The sequence below is a fragment of the Dromiciops gliroides genome, chromosome 1 (genome assembly GCF_019393635.1).
Source record: "Dromiciops gliroides isolate mDroGli1 chromosome 1, mDroGli1.pri, whole genome shotgun sequence".
Classification (NCBI taxonomy): domain Eukaryota; kingdom Metazoa; phylum Chordata; class Mammalia; order Microbiotheria; family Microbiotheriidae; genus Dromiciops; species Dromiciops gliroides.
The window spans coordinates 758,545,753-758,572,731 of NC_057861.1; the positions used below are offsets into that span (position 1 = coordinate 758,545,753).

The 26,979-nt window shown below is 48.0% G+C and overlaps 1 protein-coding gene across 6 annotated transcripts in view; it reads left to right on the plus strand.

Moving 5' to 3' along the window:
- HECW1 (HECT, C2 and WW domain containing E3 ubiquitin protein ligase 1) overlaps positions 1-26,979 on the plus strand; it is a 283,331-nt gene that overhangs the window by 173,794 nt on the left and 82,558 nt on the right. For all 6 annotated transcript variants that reach the window (XM_043963546.1, XM_043963531.1, XM_043963566.1 and 3 more), the window contains one exon: positions 7,259-7,353. In XM_043963546.1, the coding sequence (XP_043819481.1) occupies positions 7,259-7,353 (95 nt within the window). The remainder of the gene's footprint in view (positions 1-7,258; positions 7,354-26,979) is intronic.

Here is a 26,979-nt window from a genome sequence, read left to right on the forward strand (position 1 = left end):
GACCAAAGAGAAAATACTCCTGCCCCCTGCTAGAGTCTTCTCTCAAGGGAGTTTGACATCACGTTGGCAAAGAGAATTACTTCATTGGGAAGGGGGGAAAGGGGGAAGGGAATCAGCTGCTACGACTTACACTGTAGTAAGCACTATACAACATAATCTCATTTTATCCTCACAGCATCTCTAGGAGGCTGGTGCGATTATTATCCTCATTTTATTCTTTTGTTTGTTTGTTTGTTTTAGTGAGGCAATTGGGGTTAAGTGACTTGTCCAGGGTCACACAGTTTGTAAGTATTGTGTCTGAGGCCGGATTTGAGCTCAGATACTCCTGACTCCAGGGCCGGTGCTCTATCCACTGTGCCGCCTAGCTGCTGTATCCTCATTTTATTCTTTTGGAAACTGAGGCAGATGGAGATAAAGTGACTTGCCCAGGGTCACACAGCTGGTAATAGTTTAAGAACAGATTTGAACTCAGGTCTTCCTGACTTCAGGTGGGGCAAGTCAAGTCTATCCACTGTGGCACCACCCACTGCCCTAATATCCATTGGCCCTATTAAGCTCCACATGTGATGAGATTTGTCAAACACCCTAACCCCACCCCCAAGGGGGAAAGAAGACCAGGGATCTTGCCAATCAGCTGGGGAACCTGGGGCTATTCAGACTAAAGAAGGAACGACTGAGGAGCCTTGAGAGTTGTAGACAGATAGTCCCAGGGGACAGGGCTAAGCTTCACTCAGCTTGGCCCCAAGAAGCAAAGCTAGAAGTGATGGGGAAAAGTGCCAAGAAGCAGCTGACCTTCAGGAGAAACACCCTAGCCAGAAGAGATCACTAGAGGGTCTCAAGCCAAGGCTTACAGTCAGGAAATGGGCACTATCGTGGGGACTCAGGTGGACATTAGCCTCTTCCTTAGAGAGTGATGGCCACCCAGGCTTGGAAAGGGATCTGGCTGATGGTGGAAGAATCCCAAACCCAGTGGAGGATGCGGAGGGACAGGTGCCGATAACCAGGCCTCTGCTGGTCGAACAAAAGAGCCAAAGGGAGGCTGGAAGGTACAGTCGGAAACAATGGGAAAGACCTGGGAAAGAGGCTACAGCAGTGTTTCTTTATAAGAAACATTTGTCCTTTTCTCTCTCCATTGACTAAATCCTAATTACGGATCAAACCCCAGCAGATCACTTCTGGTCAGTGAAAGCGATGGGGCAAAGGCCCGATGCCTTCTCAGAGCCAGTGAGTCAGGATCTATGGGCAGCATAGGCTGTCCCCACTTGTCACTCCCTCGCCTTTCTGATGAGGTTACCTGAGCATGACCTAAAAAGCATGGGACACATTTTATTTTTCTGCTCATTAGTGAATTTCAGCTGTTGACTTATCAGTTTCCATGGAAATCTCCATGAAGAGTCAGAATCTCACCATACCAACTCATTTTTATTAATTTATTAAATAAAATATTTATTGAACATCATCTATATCAGGTGTCCTGAGTGTGGGAGAAATGGCGATGCCTGGGAGGTGCCTTTAGGGATGAACTGAGCGTCAGCTTGAATTATTTCCTGTTCATCAGGATGGACCAAGAGGTCACGCTATCTTAGGAGTTATTTTTCGCCCTTCATGCCTTTGGATAGAGAGAGAGGACTGTGGTGTAGTGAACAGAATATATCTACTTGTAATGAGGCAACTACCCCAACTCCCACTCACATGGACAAGCAGGGACCCTCGATGTGTGGATACTACATCCCCTTGTGGATCTAGGATTAACGCTGAGAGGTTGGGGAGGGACATCTTTTAGTGCTATAGGTCACAAGCCGCAACTGGTGGGCTTCCCACCACAATTATCAGCTGATATCATCTAGTCGACCAAACCCAATTAGCGTTAAGGGTCTGTCTTTACTAAAGTAAAAAGAGTCAGTACAAAACATCCCCCCCCCAAAGTCGGGGGCATGCCCTCCCATTGACACATCTGGAGACCTGGGAAGTTGGGCTCAAGTTTAAGGGGCACCTGGGGCAAAGGGCTAACTCCCAGGCCCTACAGGTGCGTGTGTTAGAGTCCTCCAGGTGTCTCCCTTAGGCACAGCTGTAGTTTTTCTTCTGGACTCTTTGTAGAGCCTGGAATCAGGAAGACCTGAGTTCCAATCCAGCCTCAAACACTTAGTAGCTATGTGACCCCGAATGTGGGGAGAATGGTGTTGCCTCTAGGGCTCCTTTAGGCATGAACTGAATGTCAAGATGAATTATTCCTTATACATCAGCATGGATTTGGTCATGCCTTTGGACAGAGGAGGGGACTGTGGTATACCAAATAGCATATATCTACTGGTACTGATGAGCAGGGGCGCCAGGATTATGCATCTTCAGGAGACTCTCCCTGGCTTCCTTCAATATCTGTGCCTGAAATCAATCTGATTATTGGCTCTGCTCCATGTGAAGGAGCAGAGAACAAGCACCTGATGGGAAGGGAAAGGAATGGAATGAGCATTTATATAGTGCCTACTGTATACTGAACATTATGCTAAGTGCTCTACAAATATCATTTCATTTGATCCTCACAACAGCCTTGCTGGGGAGGTGCTATTTTTCTCCACGTTTGAGGAAACGGTAGCAAACAGATGTTAAGTGACTTTCCCAGGGTCACACAGCTAGTAAGTGTCTGAGGCTGGATTGGAACTCCGGTCTTTCTAACTCCAATTCCAAAGTTTTATCCATTGAACCACTGGGAAGAATAAAAACATTCCTCTGGACTTTGTGTAAAATCCTTTTGAAGTGATGGAAATGCCATACACTTGATGCTTACCATCTCAGATGACCCCAGACCCATCAATTCAGGGCTGGAAAGGGCCTCAAAGGCTGTCTGCTCTGAATCTTCATTTTAGAGATGAGGACCCTAAGGCTCCACCCTTGAGGGGAAGGGACCTGCTGGAGGTCACAGATGTACACAACTCAACTCAAGGACGGACCAACTTGGGCCTCTGGAAGAGCGTCTCGGATGAGACATACCCCTAGGAGGAGAAGCCACAACCGGGGCACACAAATGGATTTCTACAGCACAGTCATGCTCTCTCCATCAACCGAGTAAACAGCGTCCCCACAGACAGCCATTGCTGAGAACCTGGCATGCCATGTGTGGCATCAGGGAAGGACACTGGGGATAGAAACAACTTACTAAGTGTCCTGACAACCTTGGAATTGGATTTAAATAGGAAACGATATAATCGTGAGGACATAATTAAAGAAAATAGATTTTCACAGCAGGAGGGTGATTTCAGTTCAACCAAAGAAACACTGATGATGTGTGAAGGACTGTCCAGTTTGTCCATGTGGGGAAACTCTCTCATAACTGGCAGCAACTGCAAACTGCCTGCAATTTGTATTCTTTGCTGGGGTCATGCAGCAGCTAAACATTGGAGGTAAGATTTGAACCCAGATCTTCCTGAAGCCCTGAGTCTATGCAGCACCATATCCATCACTGAAACCCTCCCATGTGATAATGTACATGAGATGTGGGCAGACTTTCCAGCATTCCATCCCCATCTTGCCTGGTTGAGGAGATGGAAGGACACTGGACTGGTGTCCCCTAGGACTTCCTTCTAATGCTGGACACCTGTCTCTCATCTCTCCTCCATTGCCACTGATGGGTATAGACGATGACAGCCAATGCTGCTTTCTTACAAGAGCTTCCTTTGAATAACATGTCAGAGGGGGCCCTTTGGGATGTCTGTCAAGCAGCCAAGCAACAAGCATTGATGAAGAACCTACTATGTGCTAGGCACTGGGCAGGAGGTACAAATACAAGGAGCGAAACACTTCCTCCTCACAAGACTAGAATAATATTTGTCACCAAAAACATCATGTTCATACCCCTGCCATTGATGGTCTCCCACTGAATTGTACTTAGAGAGAGACCTCAGTCACTCACCTTTGGAAGGAAGGAAAGGAGGGAGGGAAGGAAGGGAGGAAGGGAGGAAGGGAGGAAGGAAGGAAGGAAGGGAGAGAGAAGGAAGGAAGGGAGAAGGAAGGAAGAAGGAAGGAGGAGAGGAGGGAGGAAAAACCAGCATTGCAAAGTAGCCAGAATGCCTTTTTTGGGGGGGAGGGTGAGGCAATTGGGTTGTGACTTGCCCAGGGTCACACAGCTAGTAAGTGTTGTGTCTGAGGCCGGATTTGAACTCAGGTCTTCCTGAATCCAGGACTGGTGCTCTATCCACTGCGCCACCTAGCTGCCCCCTAGAATGCCTTTTAACACAACTTTAGTCAGGAAGGCCTTCTACACTTACTAGCTGGGTGGCCAGACAAATTATTTAAGGACATTGAGCCTCAACTTTCTTATCCATCAGATGAGCTAACAATACCTCCTGGGTCTGTGCTCCCAGACTGTTTTGAAGCTCAAATGAGATGCGTATCTGGAACCTGTAAAGCCCTGTCTTCCTGTCAGTCATGGGCATGGCTAGAGGAAGACCAGGGGGAGGGAGCTGTCCTACTGGCCAGCTCCTCCTCTCCCCCCCATTCCCCAGGCACATAGACAAGGAGAGGAAAAGGAAAGAAGTCGATAGAAAAGAATAATAGCTCTGAAATGCTAAATGACCATTTAAACCCTCGTGTTGCCAGGTTACTACACTAGAAATGGGACTGGTGGAGTGTGGAATGAGAGAAAATGGAGTTGAATTGGCCTCGGTAAGTGGGAAGGAAAGCTCAGAATGACAAAGTCACTGGGGAAAAAAAAAAGGGACCTGAAACTCCCTTGTTATCCCAGACTCCAGGCACCTCTCGGCTACTGCAGCTTCAGAAATACCTCTGATGTTGAGCCTTTAGCATGGGCATGCCCAGTGAGAGCCCAGAAGAATGTGACCCCAATCTGAGTTTCCATCCTTCCTAGATCAGGTAGAGATGATACCACTGGGGTCTCTCTGGGGGAAGTAACCCTCAAGATAGACCACTCTAGAGCCAGGGACTCTGCTGCTGTGTCTCCAGATGACTCTGACATTCAGAAATCCCTCATGTTGGTGTTTGAGGGCAACAGGACTCTGGGAGCCTTAAGACATTTGTGGGATGAAGATAAACTCTGAGTCCCTCCCCAGCTCTAAAGTTCTGAGGTTTTGAAATCTCTTTTGTGCCAGGGCTCCCCAATCCCAGGGCTATGGACAAGGGCATTTCCATCAGTCATGGCCAAGTGATATTTACTAAGCATTATTGGGCCAGGCGCTCAGGCAGGTACAGTCTCCTCCCACAGCCTCTTTCCTGGCTTCACCCCCCTCAGTCCTCCCAGCCCCCTGAGCTTTGCCTCTGTCTGACTCTTCTGCTATGCCCCTGAGACACTGTGAGCATTCCCAGGGCAGGAACCCTGTCTCAACTGAACACAGAGTATCAATGAAACATCATGCATGGTGAAGCATGTGGTCATCCCTTGAAAATATTCACAGAATCAATCAATCAGGTGACAAGTCTTTACTAAGTAGCTGGGTAATAGAAGGGCGGTGCAGGGGCTGGAATATTGGACTGGAGGTGATTTGTTGCAGAGTGATGCTGGACAAGTCACCTAACCCCAGTCTGCCTCAGTCTTCTCATCTATAAAATGGAGATAATAATAGCACCTACCTCCCAGGGTTGTTGTGCAGATCAAGTGAGATGAATGCTTTATAGAGCGTTGCAAACCTTAAGAAGCTGTATTAATTATTATTAAGCACCCAGTAGGTGTCAAACACTGCTGAGTACTGGGGATATAAGTACAAAGAATGACACAATCCCTACACACGGTGTGCTTATATTCTAACAGGGAGGTGTGCACATATACAGATATATGCAACCTAAGGATAAAATGAATAAATACAAGGGGAACTGTGGGAAGGAGGGGGCCTGATGGGCTTCGTGCTTGAGCTGCATCTGAAGGAAGAGAAGGACTGAGGGAAGGCTAAGATGGTGGTGCTGGGAAAGAGAAGTTGAGCAGGGTTTCAAAGCCCAATGCCATTTATCTTAGAGGCCACTGGTGTTGGGTGAGAAGAGCCACGTGGTCAGGTCTGCACTTAAGGAACATTACTTTCCCATCAGTGGAAGGCTAGAGGCTGGCAAATCAATTAGGAGGCTGTTGCAATAATCTAGGTGAGAGGTGATGAGCATCCTACAAGGGTGGGAGCTGTGTAAGCGAGGATGAGGCTTTGGATAGGAGAACAGTGAAGGCAGAAACAGCAACAGCCAATCAGGAGCAGAAGATAATACTACCTAAGGAGCTGCAAGGATGGGAGTACCTTTGACAGACATGGGAAAGACTGAAGAGGTTTAGGGGAAAAGATGATAAGTTCAGTGTTAGAGATGTTGGATTTAAGATGTCTTTGAGGTGTCCCATTTGAAAGGTCCAAAAGCCCATCTGAGATGGGGAACTGAAGCTCAGGAGAGAGACTGGGGCTGGATGTATGATCTGGGGAGGGGGGGTTATCTGTATCGAAATGATGGCTTAATCCATGGAAGCTAAAGGGATTGCCAAGAGAGGAAGGGGAAATGAGAAGGTCTAAGGCAGAACCTTGGGGAACACTGACAGTTCAGGGGTAAGATGTGGATGATGAACCAGCAAAGGAGATTAAGGAGAAGCCAGACAGGTAGAAGACAAACCAGATGCCTAGAATGCTCCCTCTCCTCCCCTCTCTCCTCCTGGATTTCCTGGATTCCAGGCTCCCACCTCTCCTGATCCCTCTTCATTCTGGCACCTTCCCTCTGTTGGTTGTTTCTGATTTATCCTGTTGCCAGCCTGTTTGAACATAGCTGTCCCCCCAAGCTCATTAGAATGTGAGCTCTTTTAGGGCAGGGATTGTCTTTTGTCTTTATTTGTATCCCCAGTGCTTAGCACAGTTCCTGGCACATAATAGGTTCTTAATAAATGTTTATTGACTAACTAGTCAACAATGTCAAATTCAGTAGAGAGTTGAGAAGGAATGAGACTGAAAAGGAATTGTGAAATATCTGGGATGCGGAGGGTGGTCCTCTTAAGCTCTGAGCAGATGCTGCAGACTGACCTGATCCCCTGGAGCTGGAGAGGTGCTTGGGCTTCTCTTATTCAGATTATTCACTGTGGTTGGTCTGTCTGATCCCAGGGAATGGGGCCAAAGTGGGGAGAGAACAGGTGCTACTCACTAACAGCACCCTCACCTGGCCACCAGGGAAAGACAAAGTGCTGTGATGGAGAAGTTGACCCAAACCTTGTTTTTGAAATACTTGGCAATTGGCATCCAGTACTGGCTGTCCTGGGACCTGTAATCTCAGCCCCCATTTTGTTCTCTTGCAGCTGAAACCAAGATTTGCTTCAAATACTACCATGGAGTGAGCGGGGCTCTGCGGGCAACCACCCCCAGCGTGACAGTCAAGAACTCAGCAGCTCCTGTAAGTGTCCCCCGATCTCCCCTTCTCCTTCCTTGGAGACAGCTCAGCCTCAGCTTCCTTCTGGTCCCCCTTTCTGCCTCTCATGATTATGGGAGAGAGAGGGGAGAAAACCAGCCAGTAGATGGAACAGTTTTAATGCGCGCCTCTTGTTCTTTAAAAATTAATAATGACGATAATAGCATTTCAGTGGCTTTACCAGCCGGGAAATGCATCTGCTATGGAGGGAGTGGTAATCTGAAGCAACATCAAGAAATAGAGTGTAGTCCTACAGGACGTATTTTCTTTCAACTTGCCCTAAAATCTTAAAGGCCTTATTTGTTCCCAGTCTGCCCTTCCTCTCCCCAATCTCCAATATACCTCTTCTGAGGAGCCCGCTGGATTTTGTGTGCGGGTATCCCGGCTATCTCCCCTTGGAGGGGCAGCTCCACCCACGCTGTGTCCTCCTATTGGATGCTCCCAGAACCCCACCACCAGAAATCATTTCACATTCACCAGATTCACCACCCTCTACCTAGCTGGGCTTCCCTTTTCCTGTTGATGATGGTTTATCTCATTGATAGGCAGTTTTATCTCCAAAGGCTGAGCTGGGTCTAGTTAGAATCATATCAAATGAGATCATGGATATCACAGAGTCACCAAACTTGAGACTTGGAAGAAGCCCAGCTCTGTGGTCTCCAGTATGACTCATACGCCAAAGGAATCTTTATTCTCAGATAGCCAGCCCAAGTCTAAAGGGCTTTGTAAACTATAAAACCTTATGTGAATGCAAGTTCATCATAGGGTCCCTTAGGGACAGTGCAGGAAGGTGGTCAGGGCACTAGACTTTGGGTTAGAGAGCCTTGAATTCAAATCCTGCCTCTAACACTTACTGGCTGGTGACCATGGGCTCCCTGCCTCTCAGCTGCCTCACCTGCACTAGGAGTCATGGTGCCCATGATACCTCCCTCAAAGGGCCCTGAAATGAGACAATGTGTGTCAAACACCTTCCAGACGAGATTCTCAAAGGTCAGAGACAGCTTGGTTCAGAGGAAAGAACACAAGACTTGGAGTCAGGTTTCATTCAAGCTAGCCCTCCTCTATTCTTTATTATTTGTGTGACCCTGGACAAGTCACTTTTCCTTGGACTCTCACAGCACTGTTAAAAGAGGGAATCAATCAGACCAGATCTTCCCTAAAGGCCCTCCCAGGTCTACTGTAAGGAGGAGAGGGGAGTTAATGAGTGCGCATCAGCTACCCCGTTATATGGTAACCCCATGACCATGGGATAGCCATAGGACCCGAGCAATGTCAATGATAGAGGAAACTCCCACATGAGGACATTTCCTCCACAAATCCAGGTTGGCATTTCCTTCTAATTTAGTCTTTTTTTTTTTTTTTTGGCGGGGCAATGGGGGTTAAGTGACTTGCCCAGGGTCACACAGCTAGTAAATGTCAAGTGTCTGAGGCCGGATTTGAACTCAGGTACTCCTGAATCCAGGGCCGGTGCTTTATCCACTGCGCCACCTAGCTGCCCCTAATTTAGTCTTAAAGAGCTGTCGAGACACCAGAAGGTGACGTGATTTACATTTTTAAATGCCTACTATGTGCCAGTGTTGAGCTAAGTGTTGTCAGGGCCAGGGCAATGACAAGCTGCTCTCCTATGACAGTAATAACGATCACCCTTCTGTTACACTTCACAACCCTCATACCCAGGCCGCACAGAATTATATTGTGAAAGAATCGCAATGATGAAAATCAACAAGAACAATGCCATGAGTCAAGCTTCCTTCCCCCCATCCAGCCACAGCATTCAGAGGACATTCCTTGGGCTCTTCTGTAAAGGGAGAAGGGAACAAGCACTTGTTAGGTACCTACTGTGTGCCTGTCACGGTGCTGAGCCCTTCACAGATAGCTCTGATCCCCACAAAGTCTCCAGCAGAGGTGCTGAACAGACCTATTCACTGTGCCCGGGAATGTGGCCTTGGGGCTCACACACTTAAGACTCTGTAAAAGGCCCATGACGCATTTGTAACATTGGAAGACGGGCTCTTGGAGCGGGAAACAGCGTCCAAATCTCAGAACTCCAGAATCTCATAACAAGGAGGGATGTCGGAGGTGTCTGGTCCAATGGAGCCTGAACTAAAAGTCCCCTGCAGTGGGCAGGTGGTCACCCAAGCTCTGCCTGCAGGCATCCAGGCCAGGGGACTCACTACTCCCCAAAGTGGGCCACTCCACATGTAGCAGCTTTCTCCATACCAAGCCTAAGCCTCTGCCTCTCCCGTTGTCTTCTGTTGCTTCTGGTTCTGACATTCGGGTCCAAGAAGACCGAGGCTGATTGTTATTCCATTTGCCAGCCCCACATTGAGACCACTCCTCTCACTTTACAGAGGCCCAGACAATCCCAGTGACACGAAGCCCAGCCACTTAGCCTGCTGTGCGGACCCCGACTGGGGCGAAGCAGAAAGCCCCCAGGCTCCGAAAGGTTTGCCGAGCAGCTCCCTGATAGTGCCAGGATGAATGTCAGCTAAATCCTGGTGTGCCAGGAGGCTTTCATGAGAAGGTCGGGACTGGCCTCCTGTACGAGGATAATGCCCGTGTTGTCTGCTGGCTCTGTTCTTTGTCAATCACATGGTCAGAGGAACGTGCCCTGATTCCTCTCTGAGCTGAGTGATTTTCTTTCCCTGATTCCCTAGGCATCGAATCGCCTTGGCGAACGCTGGTCACAGCTTGATGTATATATGGGGGCATTTCTGAGAGCGTGGCAGGAATCTTTTAAGTAATTCATCCTGTCTCCCTGATTAGGGAATCCCTTGTGAAGCATTGGATCTCAGTTCTGCTGATGGCTTCCATTTCTCTTTTTAAATCATGACCCCCAGGGGTGATGTGCCTGCAAGCTCTTCCCTGGGCAGCCCCAGACTTTCAGCCAATCCCTCCACAGAAGCAGCCACCAGGGCAGCTGTTGTACCACTCTTCCTTCCCCCCCCCCGTGCCCAGCTCCCTTCTCCCCCCACACCCAGACCCAGCCACTGGAATTGCCGCAGTGGAGCCCCTGCCCCCTCCTTACCTATGAGCCCGAGCCTGTGAGGGCAGCCTGGGGGTGCCAGAAGTAAGGCAGGTGGGATCAGCATGAATTGGGGGCCTTAGAGTGCTGCCTCTTGGTGCGGTCTGGGGAGAGTTCAGAACTCTGCTGGGTAGGTGCTTGGGAGCTACAAATGATTGCCCCTTAAGGCTCGGTTCCAGGCAGCCGGTCACTAGGCAGAGCTGCCCTGCGTCTGCCCGTGGGCCCGGTGTTCTGCAAGGTCCCTTCAAAGACTTGGGATTTCGGCAGTGTGGGTCAAACTGTCCCACCCTCTTCCACCCCATTCATCCACCTGGCAGCCAGCCTAGTGAGACTGCTCCCTCACCTTAGCCATCCTGGTTCTCAGAGACAGACAGGCAGTCCATCACTACACCAATATATAATCGATCCATCAACAGGCATTTATTAAGTATCTGCTCTGTGTCAGGCACTGCGATAAACTCAGGGTGGGGGTGGGGGGTGGGGGGTACAAAGGAAAAAAAGAAAAAGAAAAACAGCCCTGCCCTCAGGAAACTTCCATTCTAAAAAAGGAGAAATGGACACAAATCAGTTAAGAGAACACATGCAGAGTCAATTCAAGGTAACCTCTGAGGGGAGGTTGCCAGCAGCTGGGGCACCACCTATAGAAGATGGAGTTTAAGCTGAGCCCTAAAGGAAACAAGGGATTCTTAAAAGGGGAGGTGAGAAGAGAGGGCATTCCAGACATGGAGGGACAGCCAGGGCAAAGGCTGGGAGATGGGAGATAGGAGATGGCATATGGGGTGTGAGAAATGGAAAGTATGGCTAGAATGAAGCATTATGGGAAGAAGTGAAGGGCTCTTCATGCCAAACAGGAAAGCTGCTGTTTTGTCCTAGCATCAGAGCTTGCCCGTGCTTGCATTCCACAAGTAGTATGGTCTTTGAGAGGTCAGGACCGCACCCTTCTCATTATGAGGAGGAGAAAGAGGAGGACAAGGAGAAGGTTGATGCAGGACTAAAAGATGGAGAATAGAAACAAGGTGGGTTCTGTTACTCACCCAGTCCCTCCTCTTCTCCCCTTTGCTCCCTATCAGAATCTGATCTGGGAACCTTCCTGCCTGCTAGTGTGTGATGGATTGATGACAAGGTAAAGCCTTAGCCTTTTGGGAATGCATTGGACAACAAGCAGGGGAAAAGGTAGAGAAATGAGGCCCTTCCTGTGATGTGGCACAATGTAGGTGGTGTCTACTCTGCCCACATCTAAGGGCTGCCCCTCATGATTACTATCAGACCAATGAAAATATGGGGATCTTTATGTAGTCACTGCACTCGTGTGTTGTCTCCTAATACCACTTGCCAGAAGAGTCATGTTACACTTTGTAAAAATTACTGTGAATTCCAAGTTGATTCTGCAATTTCCTGAAGGTTATTGGAGACAACCTGGTGTGCCCCAAATCAGGTTGTTCCAGAGGGAATTGAGTTAAGGATTGTAAACTAATCATCTCTCAGAATACATAATAGGACCTTAATGAAACTGTTCAGGCATTCATTCAACAATTATTGCTCTTCCGTTGTATGTAGCACATCTTGAGAAATGTTTAGAGAGAAAGAGGTTTAGACATGCTCTGCTTTCTTTCTTTTTTTTTTTTTGAGTCAATGGGGTTAAGTGACTTGCCCAGGGTCACACAGCTTGTAATTGTCTGGATTTTAATTCAGGTCCTCCTGCCTCCAGGGCTGGCGCTCTATCCACTGTACACCCTAGCTGCCCCCAGGCTCTGCTTTCAAGAAATCCAGTAGAGTAACAGAATGAGAGTCAAGAGACACCCAACATTCCCTGACCACTGCCCAGGAGAACTGTCAAGAAAAGTGCTTGGTGAGGTTGCAAGGGCCAGGTCATTATTGATTCCCTGCCCTCCCTCCCACAGAACAGGTGGCGTTCAAAGCAGGGTTGAAAGAAGTAGAAATTCACTGGGTGATGTCAGAGAGGGAGGGTAAGCAAAGGCGTGGAGGTGGGAGAGCACAGGGCAGGGTCAGAGGCAGAGCATGCAGCTGGATGGGAGCCTGGAACCCGTGTGTATGGAATGAGAGACAAGGCTCAAAAGAAAGAGAGAAGGTCTCTTGTTCCCATGGTCCTTGAATGTCCCCCAGAGTAGTCAGAAGTTTACCCAGGGGCAAGCATGAGATCAGCTGAGAATTAACAAAGTTCCCATTTTTGCTCTATAAAGTACTGCTTCCTTTGTGTATGGAAGCATCCTTCTGTTCAAGACAACCCTGTATGGTCAAGTGCCCAGGTAGGCTCACCCCCATTTTAAAGATGAGAACACCGACTCATGAGATTTCTGTTGAACAGACAGCTAAGAAGTGCTGGCTTCTCCCAGCTCCAAGTCCAGAACTCTAGCCGTGACAGGCAGGATGAATTAGGGGATAGGCAAGTAGAGGTTGGAAGGCTATTAGAGACCAGAGCCATGGGTGAGGTGGGTTATTAAGGCCAGAACTGAGAGAAGGGGACAGATGTGAGATGCTGTGGAGCAGGAATTAACAAAACCTGGAAAGTGATTGGCTCTGAGAGGCGAGGGAGAAAAGAGAGTCAGAGACAATTCCCAGATTTCTGACATGGGAGATGGGGGCAGTGATGGTGTCACCGAGAGAAACACAGACATCCAGAGAGGAGCAGATCTGGGAGGTCAGATGAGAAGCCTGGTCTGAGATATGCCAAGTGGGAGGGGTCATGGGGCTGTCCAACTGGGGAGGGCCTGGAGCCCCAAAGAGAAGTAGAAGCCAGAGCAAGAGACTGGGAAGTTATCTGCATGTGGTGGTGACTGATCCTATGTAAGTCCGTGAATTTCCCAAGGAAGAGAGCACCATAAGGAAAGGGATGAGGACCAAGGTAAGGCCTCAGTGGCACCCTTGTCATGGGGCATGGGGAAGGAAACAGAGAAAGGCAAGAGAACTCAGTGGCATCTGTACCTTAAGCCAAGGGAGGAGAGAGCATCAAGGAGGCAGGTGGAAAACAGCAAAAATCTGTGGGAAGTTCAAGGTTCCTGAGGACTGGACCAAGGGCCTTGGGTTTGGTGATGGGTCAGTAAGTCAACAAGCATTTCCATAGTTCCCATCCATCCTTCCCTATGTCCTCTCCACCAGTAGCCTTTTCTCATTAGTGTACTCTTGGGGTTTGAGCAGAGGCAGCTGGCCAAACTTGACTCCCCGTTTTGCTCTGCTTCTCACTTTCTAGATTTCAACACTGGTACCTCCATGGCCATGTCATCTTCCCTCATTAGAATAGAGGCTCATTGAGGGCAGAACATGGCTTTCTTTTTGCTTGTCTTCATATTCCCAGGGCTTAGCAGAGTATCTGTCATATAATAAGTGCTTAATAAATGGCGGTCACCCTTGTCTTATCCACTATGCCACTGAGCACTCTGCTTAGTGCGGGAGATGCAAAGAAGAACAAAAGACCGTCCCTGCCCTCCAGGAGCTCACAGTCTAGAGGTGGAGGCAGCCTGTAGCTTCACTTGGGAGCAGAGTGAAGATGACAGAAGGTAGTGTGGATCTGAGGCCAGTTGAGCATGGACAACTTTTTCAAGAAGCAGCAAAAGGGAGAAGACATGGAGGGATGGCTGCATAGAATAGAAAGGGCAAAGGAAGGCAGAGATGTCATGGTATGGGGAATGTGGCACTGATCCTGCTCCACTCCCAAACCTTTGAGAGCCAATGCTCTTGGGATGTTCTAGCTACTTGAAGCACTTGTGAAATTAGGAAATGTGCATGTAAAAGAGAGTGAGAGAGAGACAGAGACAGAAAATCAGAGAGAAAATAATGGAGAGTTAGAGACAGACATAGAAACAGACAGGAGAGAGAGAGATGGAAAGACAGAAGAGAGACAGGGAGCAATAGACATAGGGAGAGAGACTGAATGGAGGAAGAGACAGAAACAGAGACAAAGAGGTGGGGGAGACAGAAAGACAGTCTCACACACACAGACAGAGGTGGAAGGCAGAGAGTGAAACAGGCAGACAAACAAGAGAAAGAAAGAGACAGAGAAAGAGAAGAGAGACAGAAAACGTCAGTGATAGAGACAGGGGCAGTCAAAGAAAGGGGGAGAGACACAAAGAGGAAGGAAGGAAGAGGGGAAAGGAAGGAAGGAAGGAGGGGAAAGGAGGGAAGGAAGGAAGGAGGGCAAAGGAAGGAAGGAAGGAAGGAAGGAAGGAAGGAAGGAAGGAAGGAAGGAAGGAAGGAAGGAAGGAAGGAAGGAAGGAAGGAAGGAGGGGAAAGGAGGGAAGGAAGGAAGGAGGGCAAAGGAAGGAAGGAAGGAGGGGAAAGGAGGGAAGGAAGGAAGGAGGGGAAAGGAGGGAAGGAAGGAAGGAGGGGAAAGAAAGGAAGGAAGGAAGGAGGGGAAAGAAAGGAAGGAAGGAAGGAGGGGAAAGAAAAGAAGGAAGGAAGGAGGGGAAAGAAAGGAAAGAAAATAGAGGGGAAGAGAGACATACACAGAGAAAGAGAGACAGACAGAGGGGGTGAAGGAAAGAAGAGAAATTTAATGGTAATTATGAGGCACCTGGACTATAGGGAAATTCCCAGCTCAATGACAACCTCATAAATTTAGTGTAAGTTGAGAGTTATTGAGACCATGGGTTACCAAGGGAAATTTTCAGCCCAATACAAACATGCAAATCTATCAAAAATGATTCCTCCATAATGAAAATAGAATTCTTAAAAATAATCCTGCCAAGTAAGGCAGCAATTATTTCTGACATGGGCAAGCTGCCGTCTGCTTCTTTTGGTCTCCTTTGGGTTTTCCTGGACATGAGATGAGCAGATTTCCCGGCTCCTGATGGAGAAGACAGGTTAGGAAGTGGCTCCCACTTGGCGCTTTGTGCTGGCCCAGGAGAGTGCCCCCCAGCCCCCTGCTCTGTGCAGCTGCTGGGCTCCCTGCTACTTACTTATGGCTCCATCCTCCAGAAGAGGTGACTGGATCAAAGCTTCTGCTTGTCTGCTCAGCCCGAGGGAGAAGAGGATGGGGTCTGCACCTGGGACCCTGCCTGGAGCCACTGGCCACTTCAGGTCACTTGTTCCTGATCTCACTTAGAGCATCTTCCATGACAGGTTAAGCTCCTCAGGGGCAGAAACTGGTGCATTTTAATCTGTGAATCCCTAGCAGCCAACACAGTGCCTGGCACACAGCAGGTGCCTAATAAATGCTCTTTGCTGGTTCATCAGTTGATGGGAGCCATGGCGGTTTCCTCCTCCAAGGGCAAGCAGTACCTTACAGGACAGCGTGAGGACTGTATGTTTAGAGCTGGGAAAGGCCTTTACAGCTGTCTAGCCCAAGCACCTCCTCTTACATATGAGGAACCTGGAGTCCACAGAGGTGACTTCACTTGGCCAAGGTCACCCAGCTAGTTAAGCACTAGAGCTGGGCTTGGAGCGCCATTGCCTTGGTTCCATCTTAGTACACCCTCCCATATCACTTTTGTGCCTTTTCCAAACTCAGTGGCTCTTAGGTTGGATATCCGAAGCCTGGTCATTTTGAGGCACAGTGTTGGTGCTCAGCTTTGATCAAGGGTGTCCAGCCCCAGAATGAACAGAAAGCCAGTTCCTCAGTCCCATCTGCTAGACTCATTAGGGCCCACCATTTTGAATCAAGGGGGTCCTACTCCATCATAGTAGAAGCTCCAGAGATCCTGGAGCCATCGGGGTCCTTCCTTCCAGTGACCCACTGTCCTGGCTTGAATGAGGCAAGAGGGGGCAGCTACTTTTCATATCTCTCCCATTCAGATGGTTGGAAGGCATCAGTCGCCAACATCAGCATTACCAAGGAGGCTGAATCCTAACAGTTGTGGATGTTTGTAGGCAGTTGGGACAGGACCAGTGAAGCGTGGTCTTGAAGGACGTGAGCTTCCCATGGGAGCAAGGGAGCAAAAAGGATTAGCATTAATGAGGACTGGAGACGGGTCTTCTGTGACTGAAACAGAGGAGAGACTGGGTAATGATGCTGAGGACTGAGGACTAGAGCAGAGGGACTAAGAGCACGTGTGTCAGAATATCTCAAGCTTCTTAGTGACAGAATTTTTCTAGAAAGTACAAGGAAAGTAATGATGTTATAACATATGTGGTAATAAATAGAAACGATGTGTAATCATGAAGCACGTGACCTGGTGATCAGGAACTGTGGGTTGAAAGTCCAGTTCAACCATTAACTGGCCATGAGACCTTGGACAAGTTATTTTGCATCTCTGGGACTCAGTTTACTCATCCAAAAAATCAGGGGGTTGGACTAGATGGCATCTCCCATTCCTTCTATGACCTAAGTGTGGGCAATCATTTCAATCAATCAGCCAGTCAATCAATCCACAAGCATTTATTTCCCTGCCTTCCTTGAAGACTCCATTCACATCCCACCATCTGCAGGAGGCTTCTCTTACTCCCTCCAGCTGCCCATGGCTCACCTTTGGATGGTCTTCCTTCCACTTGTCCCTGTCTTGTAGGTGTCAAAGTATTTCCCCATTGTCTCTCCCACTAGACTGGGAGCTCCCTGAGGACAGAACTGTCTTTTGCCTTTCTCTGTTATTCCCAGTGCTTATCGCAGCAACTGTCAAGTCGAAGGCACTTCATAAATACCTGTTGATTGAATGACTGGATTAGGCTCCCACTGTATACCAGGTACTAAGCTGCACCAGGGGACGAATCTTTCAGCTACAGCAAATCATAGATAGAATCTGTTGTGGCACAGAGAGGTTACAATCTTCATTGGTCAAGAGAGCTCCCAACAATGATATCAAAGATCTTTGAAGCACTGGTTTCAGAGAACTCAACCATTTTCTGTGGCTGATTACATGTTATTCCCCTTTACACACTCTCTGATCTAGCCAAACTGGTGGCCTTGTGGTTTCTCATATATCATATTCTGTCTCCCACCTCCATTCATTTGCACAAGCTCACGTTGCCTTGCTTGGGATGTACTCCCTCAGCACCACTCCATCAAATATCTAAAGCACCAAATACCAAAGCTCAGCTCATGCTATTGAAGTTCCTGGCTCCAACCACCCAAATTCCTTTGTATTTTCTTTCTTAAATACGGGATGTTTCATTCTTGTCTTTGCATTTCTATTGCCTCTCCTAGTAAGAGGCACACAACAGACATTTAACAAGTCTTTTTCACTGATTAATTTGACTGAGACCTAGAAAACAATACACACACATGTGCATGCACTCACACACACAGCCCTTGATTTTGATCCCGAGGAAATGAATCTACCACCATTGAGAACCAGATGCTTAGTGGCTCTTGGTAACCAATAACATAAGGACTAAAAAAGGAAAAAGCATTCTGCCACCCAAAATAGCTCCTAGTAATTTCTATGAAAATATGTGAACCACAGCAAAGAGAATAACTGCTCTAACAGACTTCAGAGGGGCTGTCCTTGGAGCCAGGATGATCTGAGTGCAAATCCTGCTGCTATGGCCAAATTACTTCCCCTTTCTGGGCCTCAGTCTCCTCGTCTGTATAATGAGGATATTAGTGATAACCTCACAGGATTGTTGTGACGATGAAAGAAAGAATGTATGTAAAGAGCTTCGTGTACCTGGGATAACGATCATCAATGGTGGTGGTGGTGGTGGTGGTGATGACTGTGGTGTCACCATCTAACTTCCCATTTTACGGATGAGAAAATCAAGGCTGGGGAAGGGATATGACTTGACCAGTGGCATGTGGGTAGCAAGAGTAGTAGAGCCAACCTACAAAAACGGGTCCCCTGCCTCCAAGCACTTGGTTCCTTCTATTAGACTGCACTACCTCTACCTCAGTTCAGTGAACATCTACTAAGCACCTGCTGTGTGCAAGGCACTACTCCACAAGTGAGGAAGAGCGTCCTGGGTGCACAGGGTAACTAAAGGGGGAGGATGATTCTTACATCCCAATCCATCAACCAGCCCTTATTCCACCTTTCCTATGTGCCAGGTGGTGTGCTAAGCCCTAAGGCCCCAGAGGGCTGATTGAATAATTTCCAAAAGATCTCCGGACACATGGGATCCTATTTTAATTTCCAAACTTCAGTTCAGTGTTCTGCTAAACTCTGCCTGCTCCAATCCCCGAGCTGCCCTCCTCCATTCTGAAGGGAGTCTGAAGAGATTAGATGGAGTTGTGAATTCCCCTCTGGCTCATTCCCTCTCTTCAAAGAGGTTTTCAGTGTTAGCCGCCCAGGGAGGGATTCCAGGCAGTGTTTTTGATCAGTGGAAGCTGCACCAAACCCTATGGGTGACAGATAATTAGTGGGAGCTAAATCCTGAAGTTTCTCCGTTTCTGCTGAAAAAGCCCCAGAAAGATAACTTTATTGACATCAAAGGGTCCGCGCAGTTTCTTTGGGGTTTGGGAATCGGTTTGGAAACCTTTACAGGCCGGAATGTGGATGCATTTCTTGACAAAATTCATACTAGGTTAAGATAGAGGAGTTAAAATGCGGGGGGGAGGGCATCTCCATCTGCATATAGCTCTAGGTTCTGTCCCCACCCAGCATGATCCATCATGAGCAAGAAGAGTTTCCGAGCATGATGAGAGCAGACTTGGTCCCTGGCAGACTAGTCAAAAGCTCCTTGCCAGCAGGGACTGCTTCATTTCCATCTTTGTAGTATCCCCAGCACCCAGAATCATGTATGACACACACTAGGCCCTTAATAAATGTTTGTTGAATGAATGGCTACATGTCAGTAAGACATGACCAGTAAGAACTCAGAAATCCCTTCTACATTCCACTTCCCACCCCACCCCCCACCAAAAAAAAGGTGGCCAAGCTGTCTGCTGGCAAGATGTTCCAGTTCCCATGTGTGCATCCCAGAGCCCCTCTCCCCTCACCCCCCAGCATTCCTAAGGGTCTGCCCATTAGTAGCACTGTGGAGACCTGAGCCTTGTACTTCAGGTAGAAAAAGGGATGGAGAATATCCGACAGCTTGTCTGCAGACTAGGGAGCCCCCACATCAAGCTCGGAACCTGCTGCCTCCTTGACACCTGCCTCTTTCCCCTCTCTGTACCCCCAGCCATGCTCCAATCTAGAGATGAATGTGTCATGTTTTGAGCAAAAACTTCCCAGCATCAGAGTTAGGTGAAAATCAAGAAGCCATTTGGGCATCCGGCCGGCTCACAGTCAGCTGAGAGCCCTGGGCTTTCGAATGGAAAGTCAGAGAAGAATGAGCAGAGTCACCCTCAGTGCGGTGAAGTGACTGCCTGTTGACCAGGACCAGAGGTCTCCTTTACTGTGCCCCTCCCCATCTCCCAGCCTCATTACCATCAAAGCTGGCCCTCCTGGCCCAACACCAAGTTCTCTGCCTGCTCCCCCTCACTGCTTGTGTCCCTTGGAAACCTTGTTACCCAGGTCTTTGTCCTCAAGCCTCTATCACTTGCCCATACCTGTGCATGTGCCATTAGAATGTAAGCTCCACAAGGCAGGGCTGGCTTTATTTCTGCCTTTGTCTTTCCCGCACCTAGCTCAAGGTATGGCGCAGAGTAGGCACTAAATAAATGTTGGCTGATCGGTTAGTTGGTTGAGCTGTTCTTCATACCCTCTTCCTATCTTCTTGTGTTCATGGACATGACAGTCCCTTCATCCCTGGGCAGTTCCCTCTTGAGTGCTTTGCTCTCTCATGATTCCCCAGTTGACAGTGGGCCACGGGGAGGTTTCATCATCATCCTTGCTCCCATGGCCTCTTCTGGGCTCTCCCTCTGGTTCTATCACTTTTCAGCCTCTTCTCCTTTGGGGCTCACGCCATGCATCTACTATCACCTGATCCCAAAACTTGGTGTGGCCATTCGCCAACCTCTGAACCATGCTCCCTCCTTCAACAAATGTAACTGGCACCTTTTGTTTGTATATCAGTTTCCTTCCTGTATTTCCCTCCTTCCTTTACTAGCCCACAAGCTGTGCACGGTAAGGTTTTCTTTTTTTTCAAAAAGAGAAGAAAGAAGGAAAAGCAATTCAGGAAAATAAGCCAACTCATCAACCACGTTTGACAATGGATGCTCTATTTGTAAAGAAGAAGTCTTCTTGAGGAGTTCACCAAGTAGCTTCTAGTGTTTTCTCCAACCCAGCCATTCTCTCCTGAGGAGCTCACTAGCCACCTCGGTCTTCTTAACCCACAGCCTGTCTTCATAGATGGGCCCTTCCTTAGACATCCCCTCCAACAATCAAGTCTTCCAGTTCACCTACTGCTTCAATTCCCATGACCTACATCTCTGGGCTACCTAAGTCACTCACAGCTGTGTCCATCCCTTAGGCTTTAGCATCTGATGAAACATCCACCTTCAAGATCATGAAGTCTGAAAATCTCTCATTTGATCATAATCCCCACTCCTCCCATCTCCCCTAAGCCCATTCTTTGCCTTCACTGAAATCTCCAGTCCCCTCTGGAATCTCTGTTCTGGCCTCACTTTCCCTATTCATGTCCCCAGTCCATGGCTCACCAGGTCAGCTTGCCCATGAGTCCCTGCCCCTTTTCTATAATCCTTGTTTTTCTAATCCTTGACCTTGGGTCAACAATATGCTTTTTGGTATTATGCATCCAAGTAACACTTTGCCTCATTTTGCTGCACTGCTATCTTTTTCTTATTTCTTCTTTAACCTTTTGTTAACAATGGATGAAGAAGGGAGAGTAATTGATTAGGATATGAAGGAGAGAGAAAATCAAATCGATAGAAGTTGCCTTTAAAAGGGACTGAGGTGTTTCCAGCAGTCTTGCTGCTGTTTGCTTTTATTCCTGTGGTCCTGGACAGGTGAGCTCCACAGGAGACCTTATGACCCCTCCCGTGGCTTGGGGCTTGCTTGTGACAAGCTTGGCCGGACTAGAAACTTGCTTCTGCTCTTCAGAACAATTAATGCTTAACTCTTAGTAGATCATTAGACGTCAGTTCCCAAAACCATGTCCCTGGTGATGTGGGGGAGGGTAGATAATTGGCATGTCCTTCTCTCCACGTGCTAGGACCCAGCTCAGCTAGAATCCCAGTCTTAACCATCTTGTCCCAGCGTTGTCCTGATCTGGAAGGGCCCATATCCAGGGCTCTCTCTCCCTCACTCAGGGAGCCCCCCCCCCACCAATCCAGACAACCAAAGGCCTTAAGTGAATGAAGTCTGCCTACCTTGTTGCCGGGGGTTAAGGCTCCCATTCTTGCAACCCAAATGGAGGAGGAAATCTAGGAGCCCTCATTGCTGGAGGTGCCAGTGTGAGCTGATGCTTCTGTCCACTCCTGCCTTACTCAGGGCTCTTGGGAGTTTCCCCAGCAGTGATGCTGGCCAGGGGAATCCTGGAAGAAGAACAACAACCATGGCATGCCCAGAAAGAGGTTGCCTCTCAGAGCAGGTTAGTAGAACTTTCATGTGTACCTTGGCATGGGCATTCACTTGTGGGTAGCCATGGGGAAATAGGATACATTTATACAGCTTTCTGCCACTTTACGTGATCTATTTGAAAAGACTTGGAGCCATAAATGGAGCTAGTCTGCAACAGACCCACCTGTAAGGAACGGGGATGGAGTGTATACCTGTGTTTGTGACTGGGTTAGCCCCCACGTACAAGGGAGCCCCATCTTTTCATCCAGTAGCATTCTTGTCCATGTTCAAGAGGAAGGATGTCCCATCCTGCTGAGTCTTTCAGCATCCTGTACCCACAAGGACGGCCCTTAGACTACCCACCTTTCCTCAGTCTCACTGATGGGCCACTTCCTTGTCCAGTCAAACATTTCCTGGTCACCTTTACACGGCTTGTTGCAACAAGTCATCTGTGGTAATGTGGGGAGCACACTTACATCCATCTTCAGCTCAGTCCCTTGTGCTTTGATTCCCTGAACCTGCTCTCTGCACGGTTACCAAGAATCTCTTAAAAGCTCCGTTTCTGGGTCCGTTCCCAGTCCTCGTCCTCCAGGACCTTCCTGTAGTTCTCAGATACTGTTTGCTCCTCTCACTCTGCACCCTCCCCTTCCTTGGTGTCCATAATTCCATGTTCTCTTGGTTCTTCTACCTATCTGATTTGTTTCTCCATCTCCTCTGCTGGATCGCCATTTATCTCATTCCTCCTGAATTGAAGTGTTCCCCAGGGTTCTGCCCTGGGTCCCTTCTCTTTTGACATCTATTTCTGTTCCACCATCATTTCTATGTGCATGATTCCCAATTTGTATTCCAGCCCTAGCCTCTCTTCTTGAGCTCCAGCTGCCTGCTGGACATCTCCTGGATGCCCCCACAGACATCTCAAACTCAGTGGCCACAGTGGATTCAGTCCCAGTGCAGTACCTTCTTGCAGACCCCAGGGACAGGCTGTGGAGGAGATGCAGTGGGCTGGGGGCAGGGAGAGCTCTGAAAATCCTCTTCTCATAGAATCATCTGTCTGCCAAATTAATGCACTAAGAGTTTCCAGAATCAAGCCACTTGCTCCCATTTGTTGGTATTGTCCAGTCCTGCTTTAGCCTTTATCCTCTTATAAAGGATTTCTCCCACCTTTCTTTAATACCTCTCAAGTGGCAGGCATAAATGGATTGGGGAGTTATCCTCAGAAGGTGACAAGTGCCTATTATCTCTTCAGAAGTTCAATTGTTGGCTAAAGAGAGGTCACCTTTCTTGGAAGCTTCCTAACTTTGTGACCTTAGGCAAATCTCTTCACTTTTCCAAGCCTAGTTTCTCTACATCAAAATTGGAAGAAATTAGTATTTGACCTTCTTAATTTAGGAGGGTGGTCACAAGGAATATGCTTTGTAAACTCAAAAAACACCATCAAAGAGCCTTTGTAGGTATTGTTTATAGCAAGCACTCATGGCTATAGGATGCTTTAAGCTTTACAATGCATCTTTCCCTTTCACAACAGCCCTATGAGATAGAGAAAACCCATTTTGAAGATGAGGAAACTTAGAGACTGCGTGGGGTCATCCAGATAAATGAATGGCAAGGGTGGGATTTGAACCCAAGCCTCCTCAATCTAAGCCTTATGCTCCCTGCATCCTGAAGATTTTCCACCTCTGCTATTCTGGAATAGTGTAACATGTACAAGGACTGCTGGTCCCCAGAAAAAAATGTGGAAAACTCAATGGAAGTGGCCAGGAAGTACAAGTAAGAAGGTTTCTTCCTTGTTCCTTTCTATGCCAAAGCAGAGCCATTCATCTGAGGAAGGGGCCAGTCTAGCCAGAAGGGAGTTTAAGGACAAAGTACAGTCCTTCACCAGGTCCCTGGAGAAAATGAATTCACTTTTCAATTTCCCGTGGGAATTAATAGACAATAGCAAGGAACAACCCGGTTCTCTTTCTTGACCCCAGCATGGTGGTAGCAGCTGCACCAACCCCTCCTCATGACCCCTTCAACCTCAGTTTCCCTCTTTGTAAAGTGGGGATGATAATATCTTTAGTCCTTATCACCTACGGGAGGTAAGAGGTGGAGGTGATAATAACTGCCCTTTATACCCGCCCTCACAGGGGAAGATGCTACTGGGGCAACGCTCTGGTTTGTCTTCAGAGGGTCTAGGCCTAATCCTGGCCCTTCCACTTGCCACCCGTGTGACTCAGACCTCTCTAGTCCTCAGTTTTCCCCATCTGTAAAAGAAGGGGCTTGGACTGGATGATGTCTGAGATCCCTTCTCGCTCTGAATCTATGCAAATACATATATAAATAAATAGAAATGTACAAAACATCTGGAGAAAAGAGGACCCCTGGGAGAAACAGAATTGACAAGACTTCAGGGCCCATCAACGCCGCATGAATGAGGGGACTGAAGCCAAGGGAGGGTAAGGGACTTGCTCAAGGTCACATAGGTAATACTTATCAAAGGTAGGATTAAAACCTGGATCCTAAGGGAGAATGAAAAATGGAAGAAGGCTTCCCCTCTCTGGGACTCAGTTTCTCCATTTGTAAAACAAGGGGGACAAAATTAATGGCCCCTATAATCTATCCCTGCTCTAAATCCAATGACCATGGTGGGCTTTTTTAGCCACCCCATTGCCTCCTTCCAGGCAAGACCAGATTTAAAGCATCTTAGAACATCGGAGTCTTAATGAGAACCAAAATATCATCAAACCCAGCTCCTTATTTTGCATCGAAATTCATGAAAACTTTGCCCGGCGTCACACTGTGAGTTCCTTGCTAAGTATGATGAAGCCCCCCACTTGACAGCCATCTTGTTCTTCTGGATTCCTGTGAAGAAGGTTCCATAGCCATCTACAGTGATGGGCCCTTCCATCTTGGAAGTTTGGCCTCTTGGTGGGCTGACCTAAATCCCTCCAGCTAGTCCTTCTTGAATAAAGTCAAGGTAGATGATGGGGAACAAGCTAGGATTCTGCTAGAATTCATGGAGAGGCTGTTCCCCATCCCTCTTACAAACAATAGCAGTGAAGACTTGTAGACTTTCTTCTTGTGGTGTGATATGGTCCTTGACAGTGCACTTGTCACTGTCTAGCACCCCCGAGAAGAAAAAACAAAGATGAGCCTGCTGTGGTTGAGAGTGTTAATGGGGCACCTGCTGCCAACCCAGCTCCTCAGTACCCTGAAGTCATAAAGAGCCTATTTGGCCTCAACAAAGAGAAATGAGAAGCTGCCCCTCCATCCTTCCATCCTTCCCTGCCTCCTCCTACCAAGAGGTCGAGGGTGGGGCATAGGTGGGGACTAGAGCCTAAATTGCTTTTTCATTGTGTTGGTTGGTTCTACCGAACTATTTATTTCCTTTTCTTCCACCTTTAAAATTATTTGTTATCGAATTGGGACAGAGAGGGTAGAGAGATAAGGGATGCAAAGGCAAAAGATATTAATCAATGTATTTTAAAAATTGGGGGCAGCTAGGTGGTTTAGTGGATAAAGCACTGGCCCTGGATTCAAGAGGACCAGAGTTCAAATCCAGTCTCAGACACTTGACAATTACTAGCTGTGTGACCATGGACAAGTCACTTAACCCTCATTGTTCTGCCCACCCCCCAAAAAAAGGAAAATTAATTGAACACAGGAGAAAAAGGAAAAGGAGCTCACATGTACATGTGTACACATTTGTATATACACAGAGAGACACATGCACATACACACACACCACAAAACAACGTTTATAGAGTCCTCTGTGACTTTGGGACTTTTTTAACTCGGAGATTCTGTTGTGGAGCATGGACTTTGGCCCCTTTGTTTTAGAAGCATCTCCTCATTGGTTAAGGTGCTTGTTTAATGGCTAACTCATGCATGAGCTTGGATATCCACCCATGGACATCATTGTAGATGACATCACCATGTGACTGGACAAAAAGGGTGTCAGCATTTAGCATAGATCTGTTTCTAGAAGAGACTTCAGTCATCCAGTGTCACCCTCTCATTTTACAAAGAAAGAAATCAAGACCCAGAGGGGATGGAACTTGCCCAGGGTCACCCAGATAGCAAGTAACAAAATGGAGATGCCAACCCAGGTCCCCTCACTCCAACCACATCCAGTGCTCCACCCACTGCTCTACACTGCCTCCCATAAGGGAGGGGGAAATTATTTAGTTACTTCCTCAGAATGATGCCAAGATAATTTTTCATCTTCCCAAATAAGGATGGGAATGACCCATAACATGCTGTGTTACAACAACATTTCTGATGGGGATTTAAGAATGGTAAGATAGTTTCCTCCCAATGACCCCTTGAGGTGGGCAGTGCACATATTATTGGTCCCATTTTGTGGAAGAGGAAACTGAGGCTCAGTAAGAGGAAGAGACTTGCCCAAGGTCACAAGGTGAGTAAATTTGAAGGTTCAGATTGGAACCCCAGTGTCCTGACACTTTCAGAAGCTGGGGGGAGCAGAGGGAGCGAGGAAAGAGGCAAGGATGAGGAGAGATGGGCAATTCTGGCCATGTACTTCTTCATGCAGAAGCTCAGGGCTGAAACCCTTTCTGGTTATCAGTCTGCCTTGCTTTCAGGCTTTAGGGACAGCTGCAGCCTGGGTCAGAGGGTCAAGTTCAAATCTAGCCTCTGAATATTACTACCTGGATGTCCTTAGTGAAAGACCATCTTTACTTTTTCCTCACTTCAACTCTCTGAGCCTCAGTTTCCTCAGCTGTTAAATGGGGGAATGGGGGGCAGAAGGGCCCCTGAGTCTTCTTCTGGCTCTAGAACCAATGAGGGTAGGCCAAGTATGGCCCATGGGTCAAATCCATCCCACCACCTATTTTTGCTTCCTTAGCTCACAGGCTGTAGTTTGCCAGCTTCTCACTCAAACTCGCTGTGTGACCCTTGGACAAATCACTTCCCTCTCTGGGCCTCAAGTTCTTCATCTGTAAAATGAGGGGCAGAGCGGATTAGCCAGCCTCCTGATCAGAGAGCTCTTGCCCTGACTTTAGGGCTAATTTGAACATCTCAGGGTGATGTTGCTGGTGGCTCCTGACCTTGCCCCTTGTGTTGTTATCAAGGCTCTGAGCGTCACCATCTACACTTCTGCTCCTTGGCAGCAGGAACTGGTTTTGTTTGTGTTACCTTTCATTGTATTCCCAGTGCTTAGCACATAGTAGGGGCTTAATCAGTGCTCATTGACTTGGCCTGTACAGACCACAATCCAGGGTCGGATCAGAACATTGCCTGAGGCTCCAGGACCCCATGGATAGTGTTAGAGGCAAGATTTGAATACAGAACTTTCTGCTT